This window comes from Chlamydotis macqueenii, chromosome 5 (genome assembly GCF_036417535.1).
Source record: "Chlamydotis macqueenii isolate bChlMac1 chromosome 5, bChlMac1.mat, whole genome shotgun sequence".
Classification (NCBI taxonomy): domain Eukaryota; kingdom Metazoa; phylum Chordata; class Aves; order Otidiformes; family Otididae; genus Chlamydotis; species Chlamydotis macqueenii.
In genome coordinates, this window is record NC_141560.1 from 72,446,681 (window position 1) to 72,468,106 (window position 21,426).

Sequence of the window (21,426 nt, forward strand, 5' to 3'; positions counted from 1 at the left end):
CAAAGCAGCCGCGCTCGGGCGAGGGCCGCAGCGGGGCCGGCCGAGGGGGGAGCGGGGAAGCGGGAGAACGAGCGCGGCGGCCCCAGCGGCGCCTGCGCGGCGTGGCGCACGCCCGGGGCGCGCGGGGAGCGGCCCGCTGGTTGGCCGCGAGGCAGCAGGGGGACGGGCCCCGCCGCAGCCGGGCTGCCCATTGGCCGGGTGGCGCGCGAGCGGCCGTGGAAGGCGGGAGGGCCGCGAGCAGGGGGAGGCGGGGCCGCGAGGCGGGGCCACCCGTCGCTTCCCGCCCGCGGGTTGGCGGGCGCGCGGAGAGGGTGGGTCGCGTCGCGGCTCCGCGTGAAAGGGGGCGGTGATTGGGCGCGGCTGAGGCGGGAGGGAGGGAGGAGCAGCGCGCAGCCGCCGCGGGCCCGCCGCTCGCCGCCCCGATGCCGGCGGGCACTGAGCAGCCGGAGGGCGCCGAGGAGCAGCCGCCCGCCCAGGGCCCGCCGGCAGCGGCAGAGAGGCCGCCGTCCTCGGGCCGCCGTCGTCCGCCGCTGCCCGCCGCCGAGCAGGGGGAGGAGTCCGGCGGCAGCCGGGTGCTGAGGGGCGGCCGGGAGCGGGGCCGAGCCTCGACCGCAGGGGGAGCCGCTGCCGCCGCCTCCCGCCGCCGTAAGGCCGAGTATCCCCGGCGCCGGCGGAGCAGCCCCGGGGCCCGGCCCGCCGCTGAGCAGCCCGCCGTCGAGACGCCGCCCGCAGCCAAGAAGGCCCCCCGGGCCGGGTGAGTGCCCTGCGGCGCCGGGCTTGGCCCTTGCCCTCCGCGGGGTCGGGGCCGGGGGCGGGGGGGGGAATGGCGGGCGGCCTCTCCCCCGTTCCGCTCGAGGGGCGCCTAGGGCCAGGGCCCGCCTCCAGCCGCGGGGCACCCCGCGCCTCCGTCTCTTTGTTCCGGGCCGACCCGTGGCCGGCCTCACCGGTCCCTTGCCAGGAAGAGCAGCGATTGCAGCAGGCGTGCCTTCGGTTGTAAGCGAAACCGTAAGTGCCTCCTGTGCGAGCCTCCTGCTGTGCAGCGTCCTCGGGGATAGCTGCCGCCTTCTGCGGTGCTGCTCGGTCCCCAGCTTGTTTTGGCTCCGTATGCCAAAAGTCTCAGTGAAGGAGAAGATAGGATTTATTTTCCCATGAGGAGATGATTGCGTCTGACTGCTGGTTTATTTCTGGAGTAGGAAACTAGCCATGTGCACCCTTGTTCTAAGACAAAGTCCTTCTGATTTAGACATAACTATTATGGGCGAGACTGGGCTTTTGCTGATATATTATTTTAGTTCACGTAAGGTTTCTGTGTATGAAATAATCTGTGTTGGTATGGAAGGGTTGAAACCAACAATTTGAGAAGAAACAGGGCGATGGGTCTGCCCACAGTTGGGAGTTAGGGCTCATTCTCCACGTCATTCAGTTTCTGGTTTCTGCCACCGTGCCATAGAAGCTGTCTCTTATGCTTGCCTTTTGTGTTTTTTTCAGGTGCGCAGATAAAGCAGCTGGTAAAGGTAAGAGCTGAATTACTCCTACTGTTCTATTCCATCCAGAAAGTCAGGGCTTTCCCATGAAGGTAGCCAAACATGGGTTGGATCTTCCTTTTAAAGAATGTTTTGTTGCTTGATGACATGCAGTTTCTTTCCAAGGTCTCCCTCAAGATTGTGAAACTGCAAAAAGCTGCTGGTGGAGTTTGCACGTGCCCAGTGTGCAAAAACTTACTATTCCAAATAACCACTAGGGTGTTACTTTGCTATCAGAAGTTGAGACTGCGCTGCACCGCAGTTTGACAGCTCTTGTTGCACACCCCTCCTGAGTGGCTGGCAAAAGCTGGGCTCATCTCCGTTCTGCTGCTGTCATAAATACAGGTGTAGGTCCTGAAGAGACATGTGAAAAACGTGGAAATAAGAGTATTCAAATATTTTCACTTGTCCTTTTCTAGCTTTAGTGGATGGTGAATTTCTTATGCTTATGTCTTCAGAGATAAAAGAGAAGTTCTGAAGGGGAGAGAGTAGCTCCAGCTGTAGGGAGCTGAGACCAGGAGCAGAACTTCTGTTCTTGCAGTGCAAACTATGTGAATTCTGTGCATCTGTTTAACAGCTCCTTGTACAAAATAAAAAGAGGGCTTTGCTCCTTAGCCAGTGATGACTTCCGAAACAGTTCCAAGTAAAAGGCTTTGTGTAGCGTTGGTTTTGATCTGGTACTAGCTAGAGAATTGTCACAGAACGAAATAGTGAGGAAAGAAGGTCATACACCTGTGCAAATTAATTCACTTTTCTGCTAGAGCTGTTCCGGTCCTGCTTGCAGGCATTTGTGTCTTGAAGGCTGCCTTTATTCTTGTGATTCTGTAACCCTTTACCTTTATTCCTACAAGTCTATAGCTTTATTCCATGTAGATGTTGAAATCTGTCACAGTTCTAGCTGGCAAGGTGTATTTTTGCAGAGCAAAGCAGAATTAACCAATGTGTGTTTAGCACAGACCCTACTCGTGTGCGTTTACCTTACTGTGTGAAGGGTGGGCAGGGCTTCAGCCTTTTAGGCCAAAGGAAAGTTGCTGAAATGTGTAAAAAGGCATGGTGTCGCCAATAGGCATATAGTGTTAACATCACATTTCAATGGTGATTCTCAGGGTTTTAGATACTCTTAAGCAGAAATACTTACATGGTAGTGGTGGAAAACAGGCAGAACAGTCCCATTTTTACCCCAGTTTCTTAGGACATGCTTGGAAATGGCAAACGTCAGTCTGAAATTTCCCATGTGTGGTGGTTCTGTACACTCTAGCTGTTTTAGACTTTAACTTGAGGCTGTGAGAGATTCAGCTGTCCTTGAATATGAGAGTGGAATAAGTATTTATTGAATTTATTGAGCTCTTTCTTACGATTAGACTTGCAGCCAAAACAGATGGCATGAACGTTTACGTGGAAATTGGCACGGAGATGTGATGACTACTTCTAGTCCAAAGGAAATCTGCCTTGGTGATTTTTTTTGTTTGTTCGTTTCTTCTTTAAAAACGTGGAAGTGAGAACGCTGCACTTCTGTGTCCCAGCTGTGCACTGGATGAAGTCCTTGCTGCACGCTTGTGCTTATTGGGCAAGACAGGGAAACTGAATGGCGTCTTTCTCAGACGGATCATGCAGTGTGCAGGAGAGGAGCTTCCCTCTCACTGCCCCTTCTTCTGGCTTTTAGCATGAAATGTTTGAAGAAGCCCAATCAGGTGTAAGCGAAGTGCAGCTTTCCTTGCACGACAGGGTTTTTGGTAGGTAGGATTCCTCCATAATTCTGGAAGCTAAAATACCATTCTCCGTTTCACCCCTGGGTGGAGCTGAGTTGAGGAAGAAATCAAGTAAAACTGCCGGGCTGTTCTGGTGAAGGCTTTGAATTTAGTGCTAGCAGTTACTGGCATAAGTTCTGACACAGAATTTAATTCTGTGTGGTGATTTGCATTGTGCTGTTATCCTTTACTGTAAAATACTAAATGCAATTTAGAACATGGAATGTGCGTGAGCTCAGCCGTTACTGCTAGCCCCTGTACACAGGGCAAATGGCCTGTGGAAGTGAGGGATACCTGGTGGCACATCCTGTGCGTCTGTCAGACCAGTGAAAAACTTGCTGTGCCAAAGTTTGCTCGGTGAGTTTTGTCGCCTTGTGTTTAGGATGATATTTTGAAGTAAAGTGACTAGTGTTGCTGTTGGTAAAGAAAGCTTAGAGGTGACAGGAACCGCCACGGCTAAATTTGTGCTATCGGTTCTAACCGAGGTGCTGGAACAGTGGAAGTGTCTTGCCAAGTTTTACATTTGTCTGTGTAGTGCCCTGCGATCAGAGGGCTTTTCTGCTCCTTCACTTGGGAGGGGAGGCACAAAGGTCTGACTGCAGGTCTGATGGGAAGATTACAGGAAGGTTAAAGTCGAAGGTGTGCATTGTGTCAGAATTACTGTGCGATTGTTACTGTCCTCGTGTGCGTGAGCGCAGTTGCAAAGTCAGCTGTACCGATTGTATTTCCTGTCTTGTCTGCTTAGTCATGCAATTGCGGTATTTCCCTAGTGTGTTTCTGTAGAAATATTAGTTACATAAGTAGAACATTTAATCTCAGCTTAAAAATGAATTCATGTAACTAGAGTCAGACTGCGTAGTGTAATTCACATTTGACTTCCCACGACACTGAATATTCTTGTGGAAATAACTTTCATTTTAATTAGGCCTGAATAATTTTAATTATTGAATATAGATTTAATGAATATATTTCATGTCCTTCTGTCACCAAACTGAAAAGACAGTGCTTGCTGTGACTCTTAAAGTCATGTTAGCGGTCAAGCAAGACTTGCTTCTCCAATTTAATTTTACACCCAAACCGGTTTCTGGCTTTCTCCACATTTTTTGTAGAATTTTACCTCTGCTGTTTGGTAACCTCTTCAAGAGTTTGAATGAAATCTTTCAATTTATTGATTAAAGCTGAAAAACCAGGCTGCATAGCTATTCTGGAGGCAGTGTTGGAGTAGCGGCTGAGTACAGAGATGCCAGGTTTGTACTTAGTGGCAGAGCCCCTGCCTCACTCTGTTCCCAAAACATAAGTGCTTGGTCTTTGAGGTTTCAGAGCTGCAGGCTGCAAGATTATTTCTCCCCCAGGAAGAATGGAGTGAGTGGATTTGGAAGCGTTTGCACAAATATGATTTGTTATGAGTGAACACTCAGGTTACTGAATCTCTGTGTCTTAGCGTTGCTCTGCTTGTGTCACGCAGCTGTGGACACTTGTTTATGCAAGTTATTTCTCTTGCATGTTTTAATCTTGCAACTTCACACTGATATTCATGCTTTTTTTTGCAATTATAAGAACAAGAGCCAGTATAATTCTTTAAGTACACGTAGGTACACTGCTGTTAAAAGCTGGAAATAAGAGTTTGTTGGAGAGGTAAAATGGGGCCACATGAAGCCTTTATTTACTTGAAGTTGTGCTCAAGAGAGATGTAGTGTCGTGTGCGTGAAGGGTCACCTCTTTGGCTCTCGAATCAGCGTGGGCTGCAGGATGACACCAGCACTATTTACACACTGCTTCAGCACATGGTTGTAGAAAGCATGTGTTAGAGAGGCAGTCACACGTGGAATGCTTTTGTTAGCTGTTCACGCATGTAGAGGACTATCCTGGTGGTTTGGGCCACGATACTTCCCCCTGCCCCATCTTTCCAAATGAGGCTCCCGGACTGCCCTTTGCAGTGGCTGGTGTTGCAGCCGTTCTTCCACCGCCGTGGCTTTCAAGCTGTGATTGAAGGCTCAGGGGAGAGGGGAGGCCAGAGAGCTGTTTCTTCAATGAGCGTGTACCGAAACGAGTGGGGAATACAAGCTTGCTCTGTAGCAGTCCACTTTTAACTGCTAGAAAAACTAAGATTCCACAGATTTAGGAAAGATGGAAAACTTTAAGACTAGTTGTATGGTTTTGTAGCATAGATAAGTCACATTATACCTCATTATTTGTGTTCTTAAAGCTTCATGCTTCTTTGGTAATGACTGCTTTCCCTTATCGGTGTTTTGAGAGGGAAATTTCATTACTTAAAATCAAGCCTTATAAAAATGGCCTGAATTTAAATAACTCTGATTGTCCAGACCTACTTTGACTCCTATGAGGATTTTCCTGTCTTTCACATGTGTGATTTCACAGCTTTTTGTATGTGGGGTGGGGAGGGGGAATGTATTTGGATAGAAGTTTACGCTAGGATTTTTTTTCCTGTGTTTTGTTTTCGTCTGTGCCGTTACCAAATTGTATGTTCAGTGCCTTATCAGTTGTATGGTTACTATGTGAAGTCTAAATCGCAGTCTGTGGTGCATTTGTTTTTGTAAGTTGTTCTGTAACTTAATAATTCATAGTTTATTTTCCTTTCACTTAACGGTACATGGGTATTTTCTGACAGTCTACTTTGCAGGGTTAGTGAGATGCTTTCAAGTGCTTTAAAAATCGAAGGTTAGAAAATTTCTTGTTAGTAATCAACAAACTATTAGTTTGTAACAGTTAAAAGTTTAATTTTTCTGTACATCAAGGATCGATAAAGTGGTGTGGGTATTTTACTGTTGTGATGTCAGAAAAATAGAGGAATCTATTGCAGCCAGCTTACCTCTGAGCTACAGGTTGAAAGAGGGTTGATCAGTAAAAGCTTGGACATCTGAACAAGTATGACTGGTAGAAGTAGATGGGGAGTACCAAACAACTCCCACCTCTGGGAGTAATTGAGTGGGTCTTTGAGCTGCCAATACGGCAGGACTGGTGCATCGCGATGGACTAGTTATAGAAGGCTGGTGTATGCCACGTCTACAAGTTTTGCCGTAAGCAGCAGAAGCAAGAAGCTGTGCTTCTAGAGGGTTTCCATCCTTTGTCCCCAGTGAGACCTGCCCACAGCAGTATGTCCCACCAACTTTGCAAAATGGCATCTGTATTGGCATTACTTCTGTGCACACCTTCCTGCAGGGAATGGGAATTTAGGTCTCCGTTCTCTGGCTGCCCGCTTCTTTCCCAAAATACAGAGCAGCATAGCCACTGCATCCACTGGTTGTTAGCAGAACAGGGGTAGGAGGAGAGCGGTGGACAGGCACAGCATGGTCATGCAAGTCCGGTGATGAAGGCACTACTACTGCTTCTTCAGGAAGTAAAAGCAATGGTTTTGGACTTTCTCTTGCTGCTCTTTGCAATGAGTAATTGATATGTGCCTGGGACTTTGTTTTCCTTCAGTGCTTGGAAAGAAGGTTGGGGAGGTGTCAGCTGTGGGATATGCATGTTTACTGCTCAGGCCCTCGTTGGCTTGCTGTCAGTTACCCAGACACATGTAAAAATGAAGCAGTAAGCACCGTGATCTTGGAACAGTCTCTTGCAAAGCATATGCTGCGGGACCAGGGAGTGATGCGGCTGCAGATGAGGTAAGAAACAAAGCATGAGAGAGCACGAGTGCTGGTCTCCGTGGCTTCCTGCAAGTATCCCACCTGCAAAGTGGATTTATGCTATAGGGAGGAATTTGAGACTCATGCGGATGAATTTATCTCTTGGTCTGGGAGACAGTGAACAAACTTTGGTATTTTCTCTTTTGTTTCAATTTGTAGCATTGCTGGTACATGTAGAAAAATATGATGTGGGCTCTAAGGTAGAGAAACTTTCGCTGGTGTGGTAACTCTGCATGCAGTGCTCCAGCAGCAGAATTAGAGTATGAATGAGAATACATTTCTGCTGCATGTCTGAAATGGGAATTTGTGCTGACGAGCGTGCTGAGTAAAGATGGAGTGTGCTGGGGTAAGCTCTGTTTGGGAGCAGAGCAGTGCCCAGAGTCTTGTCTTTGGGCTGTCTAAACAATTAAACCAACTTTGTAGTTGGTTTCCTCTCAAGCTTCCTTTTCTTGTCCCTTCTTCCAGTGACTGGTGTTTTCTTCACTAATCTTAATCTTAAAGGAAATTCGATGCCTATTGTGTATCGTCACTCAAACGCTGGGTATGTGTTTTCTGCCCTGGACACTGTTATGTTTAAAGGCTGTTGGGAAGAGTCAGCAGAATGGTGAAAGTACCTCAGAAAGAAAGCTGTGTATTGTGAAGTGACTTACTTACGGGGGAGTTCAAGGTAGGAAGAATAACAGGAACCAAAAGATCAAAAGGCTTGGTAGCGCTTCAGAAAGTGGATTTTCCATGTCTCTCTTGAATGCCTTCCTGTAGGATGCAGGCATCTGCGTGTCTTTCATGCAGTTCCTGAAACTAACTTCTGCAGAGGCTGTGGGGCCAGGTGGATAATAATTAATGTCAGTGTCGGAGATGAGGGCACCTGGGCGTTTTGTGGCAGACTCATTTTGCCAAGTCACGGCTTCTGTTGCCCCCTCTCCCTGAAATGCTATTCAGGCAAAAGATAGCAGCGCTGGGTCTTAACCTGAGGTTGCGTGTACCAACTGGCCAGCAGACTCTGCCAGGAGGAAAGCACGTCATCCGCTATGCAGCAGCTGATCTGAAAAACAGGTGCTTGGTGCTGCTTCTTGCTTTGCACTAGGGGTGCCTCGATACCTGTTGTATCTCCTGTATTCTTTTGTCCTCCTGGAATCTGAGTTCTTCTCCATGAGTGGTGTCCATCACCACTGTTGACACCTGCAAGGACATAGCAGGATGTTGGCCTGTAATCCATTTTCCATGTGTCTTCTGGGAGGACAGGAACCTTCCAGAGAAATTGTGGCTAGCCAGAGCTAGTGGTGTTGACAGGTTTATACAGTTTTAAATGCAGAATTGACTACAGCCTTTCTAATTTTAAGTTTTCCTATGTTTCAGTCTCAAGAGGATCAAGCAGCATCTTTTTTTTCTTGGAAAATCAGAGCCTGTTTATCCATAATAGCAATGTTTATTCCTTCTATCTTGTTTCCCTTGCTTCTTTCTGCCATTATCCAAATCCTGCTATCTGAGGAGTGTGGCTTTCTGCACAGAGACATTTGTGAGAGGAGGGGGGCGATGTTGTGTTCATCCAGAGGACCTGGGTTTAACCAGGTGAAGTGTGGTACCCAAGACAGTGCTGAAAATAGCTGTGAGGTCCTTGCGTAGTCAGTTGGGAGAGGCAGACATCTCCTAATTCCTTCCTTCCTTTGAGATATCAAATATTTTATGCTGCTTCTAACTGTGGGGCTTTTTGGAAGTATGTAGGTATTCACAGCATATAAAAATGCAATGAATCTGTTAGGTAAGCGTGCTGAAGTAGAGGAAGAAGTAAAGAGAAATTGTGGGGAAAGGCGTGTTAAACACCTTCATTTCAGAGAAATTAAGGAAAATTGCTAGGTGAGTGGTGTACTTTGTAGAAATGTATTCTGAGGAAAGTCTATTTCAACTCCTGAAGTCTAATATTTAAAATACTAGTTCTTGGCAAGAAATCAGCTGAATGCCTGATCTTCCGAGGGAAGAAACCTCTTTCAGGAGCAGCAGTGTGTGCTAACACTGGCAGCATTTGAGGGGAAAGTTTCTAGAGAATGGTTTCAGGTGTCTTTGGACACAATTTAGCATTTAAAAAAACTGAAGATGTTCACAATTAGGATTAAAAATGTAAAGCAGTCATAGTTCACCTTGAGATCTGCTAAGCCAGGAGGCCAAAAAGAAGGCATAGTTCCTGCTCTGGTGATGAAGTGGGCTTTATACATGGAAGACATTGGATTTGGTTGCTGTTTTACAAAGAAATTGTGATGCCTCACATCCTATATTCCAGTCAGATTTTTTTCAGTTAAATGTTGATTATTCCCACCCTGTTAATCGAGGATTGGGGAATGAGTCACGCAAGCAAACTATATACTAGAAGTAAAAGGATCATTTGGTTCAAAAGGCTTGATGCAAAATTAGAGATTTCAGGTTGGGAGGGACCTCAGGATGTCTCTGGTCCCACCTGCTGTTCAACACAGAGTTCACATCGTGTTGCTCAGGGCTTTCTCCAGTCAGGTCTGGACAAGCTTGAGAAGTGGGCCCACGTGAACCTCATGAGGGTCAACAAGGCCAAGTACAAGGGCCTGTGTGTGGGATGGGGCAAGCCCGGGTACCAATACAGACTGGAGGGTAAAGGGATTGAGAGCAGCCCTGTGGGGAAGGACTTGGGGGTGCTGGTGGATGAAAAACTGGACATGAGCCGGCAATGTGTGCTTGCAGCCCAGAAAGCCAACCGCATCCTGGGCTGCATCAAAAGAAGCGTGGTCAGCAGGTTGAGGGAGGAGGTTCTGCCCTTCTGTTCTGCTCTGGTGAGACCACACCTGGAGTACTGCGTCCAGCTCTGGGGCCCTCAGTACAGGACAGACACGGACCAGTTGGAGAGGGTCCAGAGGAGGCCACGCAGATGCTGAGAGGGCTGGAGCAGCTCTGCTGTGAGGCCAGGCTGAGAGAGCTGGGGCTGTTCAGCCTGGAGAAGAGGAGGCTCCGGGGAGACCTGAGAGCGGCTCCCAGTGCCTAAAGGGGGCTCAGAAGGAAGATGAGGACAGGCTTTTTAGGAGGGCCTGTGGTGATAGGACAGGGAGCAATGATTTTAAACTAGAAGAGGGTAGATTCAAACTAGATATAGAAAATATTTTTTTTTTACGATGAAGGTGGTGGAATGCTGGAACAGATTGCCCAGAGAGGTGGTGGATGCCCTGTCCCTGGAAACATTCAAGGTCAGGTTGGCTGGGGCTCTGAGCAACCTCATCCGGTTGGAGATGTCCCTGCTCCTGGCAGGGGGGTTGGTCTGGATGGGCTTTGAAGGTTTCTTCCAAGTTAAGCCATTCTATGGTTCTATGGAGGCTGCACAGCCTTGCTGGGCCCCTCTTCCAGTGCTTGACTGTCCTCTTGAGGGAAAAATGCTTTTCTTGTATCCAGATCGACCTCCCTGTTTCAGCTGATGACCACTGCCCCTCATCTCCCTGCTGTGCATCTCAGCAAGGAGGTCGGGTCTGCTCGTTAACCGGCCTGTACATTTTAAGGCTGCTGTTGTGCCCCCCTAGGTTTTTTTGTCCTCCAGGCTGAGTAAGCATGTTTCCCTCAGCTTCATCTCACAGGTTGTGTGTGTCAGTCCCTAGCCCTCCTGGTGGTCCCCTCTGGACTTGCTCAGGCACGTTGACGATAATCTTGTGGTGGGAGTCCAAAACTGGAGGAGGAATCCAAATGCAGTCTAATGAGTGCTGAGTAAAGGGCATTAACAGTGTTCCTCTGTTTCCTGACTGCTTCTCTGAGGGGCATCCGGGATGCTGTGGACCTCCCTCGCTGCCAGGGCGTGCAGTTTGCTCTTCACGGGGATTCCCAGCGTAGTGGAGCTGCTTGCCAGCCAGCCAGTCCTTAGAGGACTGTCCACTGACTTTGCCAGCAGGTGCTTGATGACCTCCCAGGCATCTCAGTGGCACTGCTGGCTGGTGTTCAGGCAGCAGAAACACCCCTGAGACTAGACAGTAGGTAAATGTGTTTGGGTAAAAAGAGTGCATCCAAGCTCGGCCTAGAGCACAGGCCCTGCAGAGTGCTGTGGCAGACCTGGAGCTCTGAGCATAGCTAGCTGCTTGGAATTAATTTCTTCAGCACACCACTTGTGAAATTTCAGAAGGCGCTGGAATTCATTAAGGCCTAGTGTCACAGCAAGCACCAAAAAGTGAGATCGAGTGAACTGTACGTAGCATTTTAGTTTTTAAGGGATTAACTTGCTCACATAGACATTTTAGCCAATTCTGTTACATTGCCAGAACGCATTTGGAGATCAACCATCAGCCAAAAAAACCCACCTGTAGAAGCTATAAATGAGTGCAGAGGCCTCAGGAGAACAGTGCTTGTGATGCTTTTTTGCTCTAGCATAAGACCGGAAACATCCAGCTCAGATTCCTCGGGGTTATTACCAGGTGTACAGTTCTGATTAAATATGTGTTTGGGGGATTCTGCAAACACTGCTTTTAACATGATCCAGTTTTGCAGCTAGTCTTTCATAAGGCAGTTGCTGAGGTATATGAGTGTCTATTTTGCAGTGCTTAGGGGAGATCAGAGCCAACAAGTCATAATTTTCTAAGCCTTTATCAGAGGTAAATGTAAGCTGTTTTACAATATTTGTGTCTTTACTTAGAGGCAGTAGGAAATGTGATGAGAGTTTTAAGTGAAGGCTTGCTGAGGTAAGGGGTGTCCTGCCTGGCTTGGCAGAGCCACGCTCCAAATCTGTAGGAAGTAGTGGGTTTCCCTGTCAGAGTAGACAGGGCAGTTATGTATTCAACATTGTGCAACAGAGAGGAGTGTGAATTAATGATGAGTGTTATGCTTTTTATTACTAAAGAGATTACAATGGGTGTTTCAGATCCCAAAGAAGAGAAGGAAGAGGAGGAAGTTTCCAGTGTCCTCAGTCACGACGCTCCTGTCAGCACAGCTAGGCCTAGCAGAAGCTGGCGCAGCAGCAGGTCAGCCACTGCGGCCCGCCAGCGTGACACTGAGAATTCGCGTGCCTCCAGATCCAAGACCGGTTCCCTGCAGCTCATCTGCAAGTCAGAGCCAAACACAGACCAGCTTGAATACGGTACGTGAGAAGCTTGGCATGAAAGTGCCTGGAGACAGTCAGGTCCTGGGAACCTTTGAAGGGAGCTGGATGTGAGTGTAACTTTGTGAGCTGCGTGCAGACTGTGGCTGGTAGAGGCATGGTGCCACTTGGTCATGAGTGCCTTCTGCCACCAGCACTCCTGGCACTGATGAGACAGATGAGCTCACTGCAACGCACACAGATTGAAACCTAATGGTGACTTTTCCTTTCAGAGGTCACAGAAGAGCGTCGGTCCCCAGCTGCAGTCAGGTAGGAAACTCTTTATTTTGTTGTATTTCTTACTATTTAGTGTCTCAAGGAGAGAAAATAGGGGCCTGAGTTTTTTCAAAATAAGTGCTTCAGTGGAAGGATCTGTGGGATGGATAGTAGCTCTGTTCTTGTTCAGACCCAGATCTTTGTGTTTTTAGTCTGGATTGCAGATGGAATGTGGATATAAGGAGATGTTTTGGAGAAACTGATAGTAAGATTTGATCTGGGCTTTATTCCTTCAGGAGAAGATGCTGTAATTAGGGGGGTTCACAAGAGGAGACTGCTCTGCCTAGCCTGTCTGTTTTGGCTGTCGTCATGCTCCTTAGTCAGTGCAAGCTGTTAGCTTTCCCCAGTCATGCTGGATGAGAAAGTGCTGCGTTAGTGTCTTTCCCATCCTAGGATGTGAGACATGAATATTCTTGCAGTAGTGCTTAAGCCTTCTGTTCTCCTTTTCTCCCAGCAGTGATGATGAGGAGGAGATGCTCATCAGTGAGGAAGAAGTTCCCTTCAAAGATGATCCGAAAGATGAAACCTACAAGCCCCATCTAGAGAAGTATACTGGATTCTGTACTTAGTGTGTTTTTAGACCAAAAAAAAATTGTGATGTCTTAGTTGAATGAGCTTAATACAACCCAAAGAACCTGTGCTCGTTGCGAAGGTGGAATGGCTCCCATTGGACAGTGTTTTCTAAATATTGCCTACAGTTCTCGGGACTGTTCTTCTCTAACAGACTAAAGCCTCTAGAGCCCTGCTGGCTGCCAGGTTCTTCCTTAATCCTTGTTGATACTTCTGCTTGGAAGTGGAACTTGATCAGTAGACCTGAATTTTGATCCAGGTCTTGCTTAAATCTTTGTAAAAAGCAGACAACGGGAAGAGTGTTGAAGTAATACGTTGTATTTGTATCTTTGTAGAGAAGCGCCAAAGCAAAGGAGAAAAGCTAGCAAGGGGAAGGAGGAAAAAGAGAAACAGAAAGAGATTAAAGTAGAAGTGAAAGAAGAGAGTGAGTTTCGGGAAGATGAAGAACCGCCAAGGAAGTGAGTAAGACTCTGCAGTTACGTGTAGCAGTCTGTATTGTATGTTTTACGTTTTTGCTAGTGTACAACAGTGTTTTGTTGTTGACTTCCCCCCTCCTCTGGGTCTTAAAGATAATAGGGCAGAACCTTTTGTTCTGACAGAAGTCCTGCTTCCTAGTGTCTTGTGTATGTTCAGCAAGGAAAAATAAAGAGTTGGTATTTTCATTTAGTTTAAGTGGAGGGGGTTTTCTCCATACCATGGTTTAGTCAGCCTACCTGGATATGGCCACGCAGTGTGAAATACTTTAGAGCACTCTTAAAATTGGTTTATATTGTGGTGTCTGAAGTGGATTGGGCTGTATTAGAAAGCCAGTCTGAGAAGGCAGAGTCTCTTCTGTTGCGTGCCTAGAGGCAGTCACGGGAATACTTTGTATGTGTTGTGTGGTAAGTGTCCTCTTTGTACATTTGGGACTAGCATACCAGAGTTCAGGAAAAATGTCTATCTTCTCCCTCATTTTGGAGAAATAAAAGAACAAACTTTTGCTACTTAGTCAGTCACTAGTGATGTCAGTGGAGACTTGCAGCCTTTGCATATGCCGTCACTGGAGCTGAACACTGAAGCGTTCCTTCTGGCAGCTGCGGTAGATCAGATTTATGTCCTGTTCTTTGGGGTTGTGTGAGGGAGGAAGAGAAAAGCAGGTTTTGTACTTGAGTTCCTCTGTGAGCAGCTGGAACAAAGGGGGCTCCCTCTGCTGGTCTGTGCTGTGGGGCTCTGCACACCTTCCTTTTAATTTCTCTTACTGTTTCTAATTAGCTGCAGAGCTGACTTTCATCGGAGAGGGGTAAGGATGCTGTTATGTTGAGAACTTTTTGAGGCTTGTGGTTGTGTTGTTTGGATTAGGCACTACTTTTGTGGATAATAAAACTTAGGTCTCTTCTGAAGGATTGGCTTGAATGCTGAGTTCCTGTTCAGCATGTTACTGGCGTGGTCTTGCTGTCAGAAAGGTGCGTCAGTACAGTCCAGAGCAGACTTCCATCAATCTACTGTAAGTGTCTCTGCCACAATACGATCAAGCAGGCACAGTGTTCTGGGCAGAGCTGTTGCTTGGGAGCTGCGTTTTACGTGTAAGTATAGGTCTGCTCAGCCAAAGCATAATTTTTTTTTTTTTCTTGACAGGTGTATAAGCTGCTATAGTTAATTCAGAGGACTGTAAAATAGCTGCTAGATCATTAATCCCATTCTCACTAGTCCTGTAGATTGATGTTTTTCATGTGGTGTGAAACATTACCCAACAGAGCAGAGCATCAATTCTGGGCTGTGTTGGCAAAATTAGTGTTTATAAAAAATGCGTTGGGATATGGGAGAGGTTGTGAGAGTAAACCACATGAAGCATTTATTTCTCAAGAATGTTGCTTCCTCTGAATCTGCCTCCAGCTTGAGCTTGATTGATTTTTTTCTAGGGCTTGCAGTTAATGAGGCAATAGCTTGCTAACTGTCTGCAGCAGAAACTTAGGAGAGAAGAATGTGCTGATGTGCAGCCTGGAAAGGGATGAATTTAATTATAAGGTTGCAAGTTGTTTGGACAGTTGCAGGTTTCAAAGAAAAATATGAAGCATGTGATGCCTGGTTGGATTTTTTTTTTTTTTTAATAGCCCTTCCTCACTCCATTGTGGCAGAAGAGTTAGTAGTTTCTGACTGCAGCCTGCTGGGTTGTGGCTGTCTGATACCCGTTTACTGGTATCTACATAGTTGTGAATGGTGGGCCGAGACACACTCGAGCTAGGCAGCTGTGTTCAAAAATGTGTTGTATACTAGACCTAGCAGGTAGTCATGCAGCCACAGCCTGACTACGTTGGCAGAGGCAGGGTGATCTGAGGTCTGCTACATGCCACCAAATGTCAGGCAGAAAAAGGTTTCACCCAGGTATCAGAAACATGGGGACCACAGCTCCACAGGGAGCAGTCTGCCACGTGATGTTGCAGTTCTTCAGAGTGCAGGGACAATTTGCATGGAGGCCTGTTTACTTAACTTCTTTAGGGAACCTGCTGTCTTTTACAAGAGCATTTCCTTAGAAACTCTTCAGGTGTTTCGCCAGAGCAGCTGACTTGCTGGGTGAGGTGTTACCTTTCAGCCTAAAAGTGTAGAGAGTTCTGTAGTATTTCTTATAGCATGCTCCTGCTTTATAGTATACACTTCAAAAACTCTGCCCGCTACCAATGTAAAGAAGCTTCTTTTAGTTCTGTTTTTATAACCCTATTGCAGGAGGGGAAGGAGGAGAAAGGATGACAAGAGCCCAAGGCTGCCCAAGAGAAGGTAAGTGATCCGCTCTACTCAGTTCTCTTCTGAAGACTTGCTTCCCTTGTGTCCTACGTAGAGATCTTGATTGTCTCAAAGCCATCTGTCTTGCAGTATAGAAATCTGCCTTAAAAAGAAAAAAAAAAAAGGCATGCCTCTCCTTTCCTTCCTCCTTCTTCCTCTCTTCTCCAGGTTTGATTTCTTCCAACTGAACTAGCCTTCTCCCCACCAATTTCTGACTTGATCCCTAGCCTGGCCTTGCCCGGTGATAAGGTTCTGGGAACTCTGTCTCCTGGGGTTTCCTCAGCTCTGAGGAGAGTCTCTATCAGAGTCTCTATCAGCATAGCCCAAACAGGAATATTGGGGCAGTAGTAACCCTTTGCTTTCACGTCACTGAGCTGCACTTGCACTCATTTATCTTGCTGCTGCCCTGGCTTCAGGTGCATCAGCTAACCACTCTGCCTGTTTCCTTACTGACTTCTCAGGAAGAAGCCTCCGATACAGTATGTCCGCTGTGAGATGGAAGGCTGCGGCACAGTCTTAGCTCACCCACGTTACCTGCAGGTTGGTTGAGATTTTTCCTGAATGGCATATGTGAGGGCAGGGAAGAGCCACTTGGAACAGGCGTCCTCCACTGGCACTGAAGCACTCCTTTCTCACTCTGTCTTTTTGGTAGACTTGATCAATTGTGGCCAGTTGTGGACACATGTATCTGTCCTGTTGCTAGATGTCCGTCTTTGTTTGGTTTTCTTCTCTCGATGGAGAGCAAACCCTTTGTTTTTGTGACATAAGGGTGTCTTGCCAGTGATTGGGGTCTGGTGGCCTGCTGAAGGGCCATCTGGGATCGATGCGTTTCAGCTGTTCTCTTAACCGTGTAAGGAGAGAGTCTACAACCTTTCACTCTTCCTTTGCAGCATCACATAAAGTACCAGCACTTGCTGAAGAAAAAATATGTGTGTCCTCATCCCTCCTGTGGTCGGCTCTTCCGACTCCAGAAGCAGCTCCTGCGGCATGCCAAACACCACACAGGTACAGGGAGTTGGGAAATAGAAACTCCTCTCGGGTCAGTGAACAGAGAGGGGGAAAAAATGGCAAAGCCTCTAGGAGGGTGAAGTGAAGGCAGGTGGCATAGACTTGCAGCAGCAGGGTATTATTTCCTTCTGGACTACCATCTTTTAAGGAAATGAAAGAAATAGCCTATGGAGTTTTCAGTTTACCCCCTGGCAAGTATCACTCAGGGGTTCTGTAGAGAAATAAACCAAGCCAAGATTCATCCTAATTTGCCAGTCCTTCGATACTGGTCAGAATGGATAATTAGCTCTTAGGAGAGTTTCCAGATCAGCTGCTGTGGTGGTGTGGGACACCTCCTCCTTTGCTATTGCCTGCTGGCCTCTCAGCACTTCTAGTTCTGCTACTTCTTGGGCAGCTTTAGCTGCAACATGTGAGAGCTGGTAAAGGGAGCAGGTCTGCGGGAGAGTAATGCTCCAACTGGTGTTGCTTTCTAGATCAAAGGGATTACATCTGTGAGTACTGTGCCCGGGCGTTTAAGAGTTCTCATAACTTGGCGGTGCACCGAATGATCCATACAGGCGAGAAGCCCTTGCAGTGAGTACCTCTGCCTGTCTCTTGCTCTCCTACTTTGAGGGACCCTTGGATGCACCTGTTCTTGGACTGCACCGAGAGCAGGGGCAGCTCTGAAGTCAGGACTGGAACCTGTTCTGGCTGTCCCAGCTCTCCTTCAATGCACACCTGTAGGAGTGTTTGAGCTGCCACTTGTTTCGTCTGCTCCTTGAGGCAGTATCTCAGTAGAGATCTGAGGTATGTAAGCCCTCTGCAAATAGAACTGGAAGAGCTGGAGCTATGGTGACATGCTGTTTTAGTGAGCCCATGCTGTTCTCCTGGGCTATCTCTTTCCTACTGCTGTCCCCACAAGCATGTGGGAATGTCCCTTTGTCGTGACCTCCCCTTTCTCCCCTGCCAGGTGTGAGATCTGCGGATTCACCTGCCGGCAGAAGGCTTCCCTCAACTGGCACATGAAAAAGCATGATGCGGACTCCTTCTACCAGTTCTCCTGCAACATTTGTGGCAAGAAATTTGAGAAGAAGGACAGCGTCGTGGCCCACAAAGCCAAGAGCCATCCTGAAGTGCTTATTGCTGAAGCTCTGGCTGCCAACGCAGGTGCCCTGATCACCAGCACCGACATCCTGGGCGCTAATCCTGAGGCCATCGCACCGCCAACCGACAGCCAGGGCCTCCCCCTTCTCCCCGACCCCCTGGGAAGTGCTGCCCCGGCAGACTGCCTGCTGCTGAACCCTGAGGGGATGCCGAAGACATACTGCGGTGGGGCGGAGCGCGTGAGCCTGGTGGCTGACGGCAAGCTCTTTGTGGGCGGCGGCAGCAGTACAAACCCGGAGGGGCTGGTGATGAACACAGAGATCCTGGGAGCCACCACAGAGGTGCTCGTTGAAGATTCAGACTCCACTGGACCCTAGTGGGTGGGGGAGCATGTGGGTGCTGGGACGGTTTGGACTCTATATTTAAAAGGAGTTTAAAAAAAAAAAAACAAAAAAAAAAAACCAACAAACCAGACACTTACTGAAAGAGAGAAAAGCTAAACAAAACTTACAATACTAGTAAATAACCGAAGGGTCTGCTCCCTGCCAGTGTCGATCACAGCACATCCTCTTTCTCCCAAGCACTTCTCTCTCTCACTGCTCCTTTGTAGAAGGGGCACGTGCTGCCATTACCAGAGCAAGTTGGACTGAGTGAGGGATTTCTCCAAGGGAGGGGGGGACTGCTGAAACTCTTCACTCTACCCAAAGCAGATGCCTTTCTGGCACCTTCACGTAGCCCGACTCGCACACTAGAAAGCGTTTGATGTGCTCCAGACAAGTTTCTCAAGACTCAGTCTCGCCCCTGGTCCCAACTTCTATGCACCGCTGCACTCTGATCCTTGCAGTCTCATTCTTCCTCCCAGGGCTGGGAGTTCGGCTTGGCACTTTAGGCCCCCTCAGCAGGGTGAGCTGTGAAATGGCGCATGTCCCTCTCCCCACTGCGCTCCTCTGCTCCAGCTCTGGCAGGAAGTTGAGGGAACGCCCTGGCTCATAGATCATGTTTGCTTAGAGAGGCCCGGGGGCTACGGGAGCCCTGCGTGGGAGAGGCAAGGAGGAGCATCCTAGTTTGACGACAGTAATTTGCACTTTGAACATGTTTCGTTTTTGTGTTGTGGTAACAAGATTCCTTATTTATTGATTAAAAAAGGGTCGATTATTTTTTAGGTGTGTTCTTAGGGGGTGGGGTAGAAGGGGTTCAGGCTGTTTTCCATAGGCTCCTTCGCACTAGCGAGCTGCAGGGTGCACGTTGTGCCATCGTAACAGTGGCTGGGAGAGCTGAGGTGAAGGCAGTGTTCCGGAGTCAGATGTCTCTCACAGCTTTTCCAGAGTAGAGGGAGAGCCCCTGAAGAAGAGCCTGTTTGCAGGGGAAGTCTCTGCAGCGGTCTTTTAGCAGGAGGATGAGGTGAGTGATGGAACCCTCCCAGGTCAAGGTGAGCTCCTTGCATTAAGTGCTCTTTTTGCCTCCCCCTTGCTCCCTAGCCTTTCAGGGAGTAACATCGTTAGCCAGGAACTTGTTCTCATGACCTAAGTCAGTTGTGAGCTGCTTGCTGCTGGGGGATGTTGTGCTCCTCGTCCAAGTCTGCCTCTCCTCTCCAGGTCTGAGCAGCAATACAGAAGCGAGGACTGGGTACGGTTGTCTCGGGCTTGTTTATGCAAGGCAATAGACTGACGCGGGACTAAGGGGCTGTCAGCTTCTCCCCACATTTTGGGGGCAGGGAGTGTTCTCAAAGCTGCTCTTTTCTGCCCAACCACCCCTGCTTTCCATGAAATGTGGCGGTTTGTGTTGCCGGTGTAGTTAGGACAGCTCTGAGCCCTTGGAAAAGTTTACATAGGACGTGTGTCTGCTATGGAGACTTGGATCTTTTTGCTCTGATCTGAAACTTTGTGTGGAGATTCAGTGGCCTTGAATTCGTAGTATTTTTGGAAGAGGTGAAGAATAACCTGGGCTTTTTGTTTGCTGGTTTTTACAGTTGGGTTTATGTGGTTAGGAGCAGAGCTGAAGCATCTTGTCCGAGCACAGGGTCAGCTGAATTGGTCTGTAGCACACAGCAGCTAGGCAAAATTGGGTTGCTGGGGTCTGGAGAACGACAATAAAACATGGAATTTAATTGGAAACTTTTTACAGGAAACTGACTCTAAACACCCGCTCTGTCCCCTACACTGCCTGGAAATCCAGCTGTGGCCCAAGCCTGACAGCTTTTATTGGGCCATTTGTCCTGATTTGCCCCCTCCCTTCCCCCCTTACGCTGATATCTTTGTCAGAGCAAGTTGAAACACTTCTGGTGACAGGGCAGTTTGTGGGTGAACAGTTTGCAACCATGGTGTCTTATGCCCTGGGTGTGGGCATCCCACGTTCTTGCACTGTGGCAGCAGTCTGGCTTCTGTGCCTGCAGGAGATGTGTCCAGCCATGAGCCTCTCCAGGAGATAAGGATGAGGGCCCAGCATACCTGAACGTGGGTCTCCTGGGACAGTGCATGTCAGGTCTGCGGTGGTACTGTGTTAAACTAAACCAGTTTACTTGGTCGGGACGATCCAGGTTCTTGCTTGGATCGAATTATTGTGATTGCCTGTGGGAAGCTTTCAGGTGGCCAGCCAGTCCCCTCCCCTGGCAAACTAAAGAGAAATGGCACAAGGGGAAGTGTTCAAACCTGACTGATGGTGTCACCCCCCAGCAGAGTGGGACTTCTGTCCCAGGAGACCTGGGGCTGGCCGAGCCACGTTGTGTGGCAGCACATCTCCTGGCCTGGATCCCAGCACTCGTGTGGCGAGGGCTGGCCACATCATCCCGATGCTCACTGCAGATAGCGCTGCTGGAGCTGCTTTGTGTGTCCTGCCCCCGCGCCCCGTGGGAGGTGCGGAGTGGCAGAGCCTTGCACAGAACACTAAACGGAGAACTTGGGGTTTTGTTTTCTGAGGGACGGCACTAAAATGCATTTGGGTGAAGGGTTTGCTCACCTCTGGTGATGCAGTGGCACCTGGCTGGGAGGTGACAGAAGCTGCCTCGTCCTGCGTCTGCCCCAGCTGCCCTGAGCAGAGCAAAGAGTTTGCCAGCAGGTGCATTTCTGGGATGCAGGATCAAGCAGCTCATGTGCTTCCCAGCCCAGACACCTCTGATCCCTGCCGCTCCCCACCTTCTCCTGCGCACACCTCTCCTAGCTCTCCTTTTTCTTTTTCTGGTTTCAGCCAGTTGCCTGTCTGTCCTTTAACCGCAGCCTGTGAACCCCTCGTGCAGGAGAGACTGGTGTAGCTCCCTTCCCACTCCCCTTTGAAACCCTAAAACTGACACAGCGCTCCTGCAGCTCCTCCTCCCCCCATGTTGCTCCTTCACTCGCATGCAGTTTGCTTCAATAAATTATTGTAGTAGTTTGCAATAAACTTTTTTGTATTTTTTCCCTGTATTTATTTTTTTTTTTCCCTCCTGGCGTGAGAAGGGAGGGGGGGCAGGGCCCTTCACCTGCCTTCGGTGCACCGGAGAGCGCGCGAGGGCTGTGCCCTCCGGTGGCCCTGGGGCGCACGCAGTGTTTGGGCCCGGGGCTGCGCCAGCCGGGCCCGGGGCTTCCCGGAGCTCGGCAGCGCTTTCTGTAGTAGCCACCAGGTGGCAACGGCGGTGTTGGGTTGGCCACCGGCCCTGGGGGCTGGGGAGCTGCGGCGGTTCCTGAGCCAGACTGGGGCAAGACTCTGTGTGCTGTGATACTAAAGGGAAACTGCTTTTCAGGTCCTGTTTGGTTTGGTTTTTGTTGTTTTTT

At 48.7% G+C, this 21,426-nt stretch overlaps 1 protein-coding gene across 3 annotated transcripts; it reads left to right on the forward strand.

The window, feature by feature from the left end:
- Nucleotides 1-277: 277 nt before the first annotated feature.
- On the forward strand, nt 278-21,070 carry ZFP91 (ZFP91 zinc finger protein, atypical E3 ubiquitin ligase). 3 transcript variants are annotated; one of them, XM_086747979.1, is made up of 12 exons: nt 278-754; nt 1,489-1,514; nt 10,056-10,121; nt 11,771-11,986; nt 12,220-12,256; nt 12,717-12,809; nt 13,168-13,290; nt 15,533-15,583; nt 16,051-16,129; nt 16,480-16,594; nt 17,071-17,170; nt 17,547-21,070. In XM_086747979.1, the coding sequence occupies exons 1-12, from the start codon at nt 423-425 to the stop codon at nt 18,055-18,057; spliced, it is 1,749 nt and encodes a 582-aa protein (XP_086604105.1). In that variant the 5' UTR covers nt 278-422; the 3' UTR covers nt 18,058-21,070. The 3 variants fall into 3 exon arrangements, with proteins under 3 accessions (XP_086604105.1, XP_086604106.1, XP_086604107.1); XM_086747980.1 differs by having other exon boundaries at nt 12,720-12,809; XM_086747981.1 differs by lacking the exon at nt 10,056-10,121 and having other exon boundaries at nt 280-754.
- The last annotated feature ends 356 nt before the right edge of the window (nt 21,071-21,426 follow it).

Excerpts from the sequence above, each read along its gene's own strand:
- ZFP91 (XM_086747979.1), top strand. The coding sequence starts at position 423 with ATGCCGGCGGGCACTGAGCAGCCGGAGGGCGCCGAGGAGCAGCCGCCC. Across the intron at positions 12,257-12,716 it reads CGGTCCCCAGCTGCAGTCAG|CAGTGATGATGAGGAGGAGA; the intron begins GTAGGAAACTCT and ends CTTTTCTCCCAG. Across the intron at positions 12,810-13,167 it reads TACAAGCCCCATCTAGAGAA|AGAAGCGCCAAAGCAAAGGA; the intron begins GTATACTGGATT and ends GTATCTTTGTAG.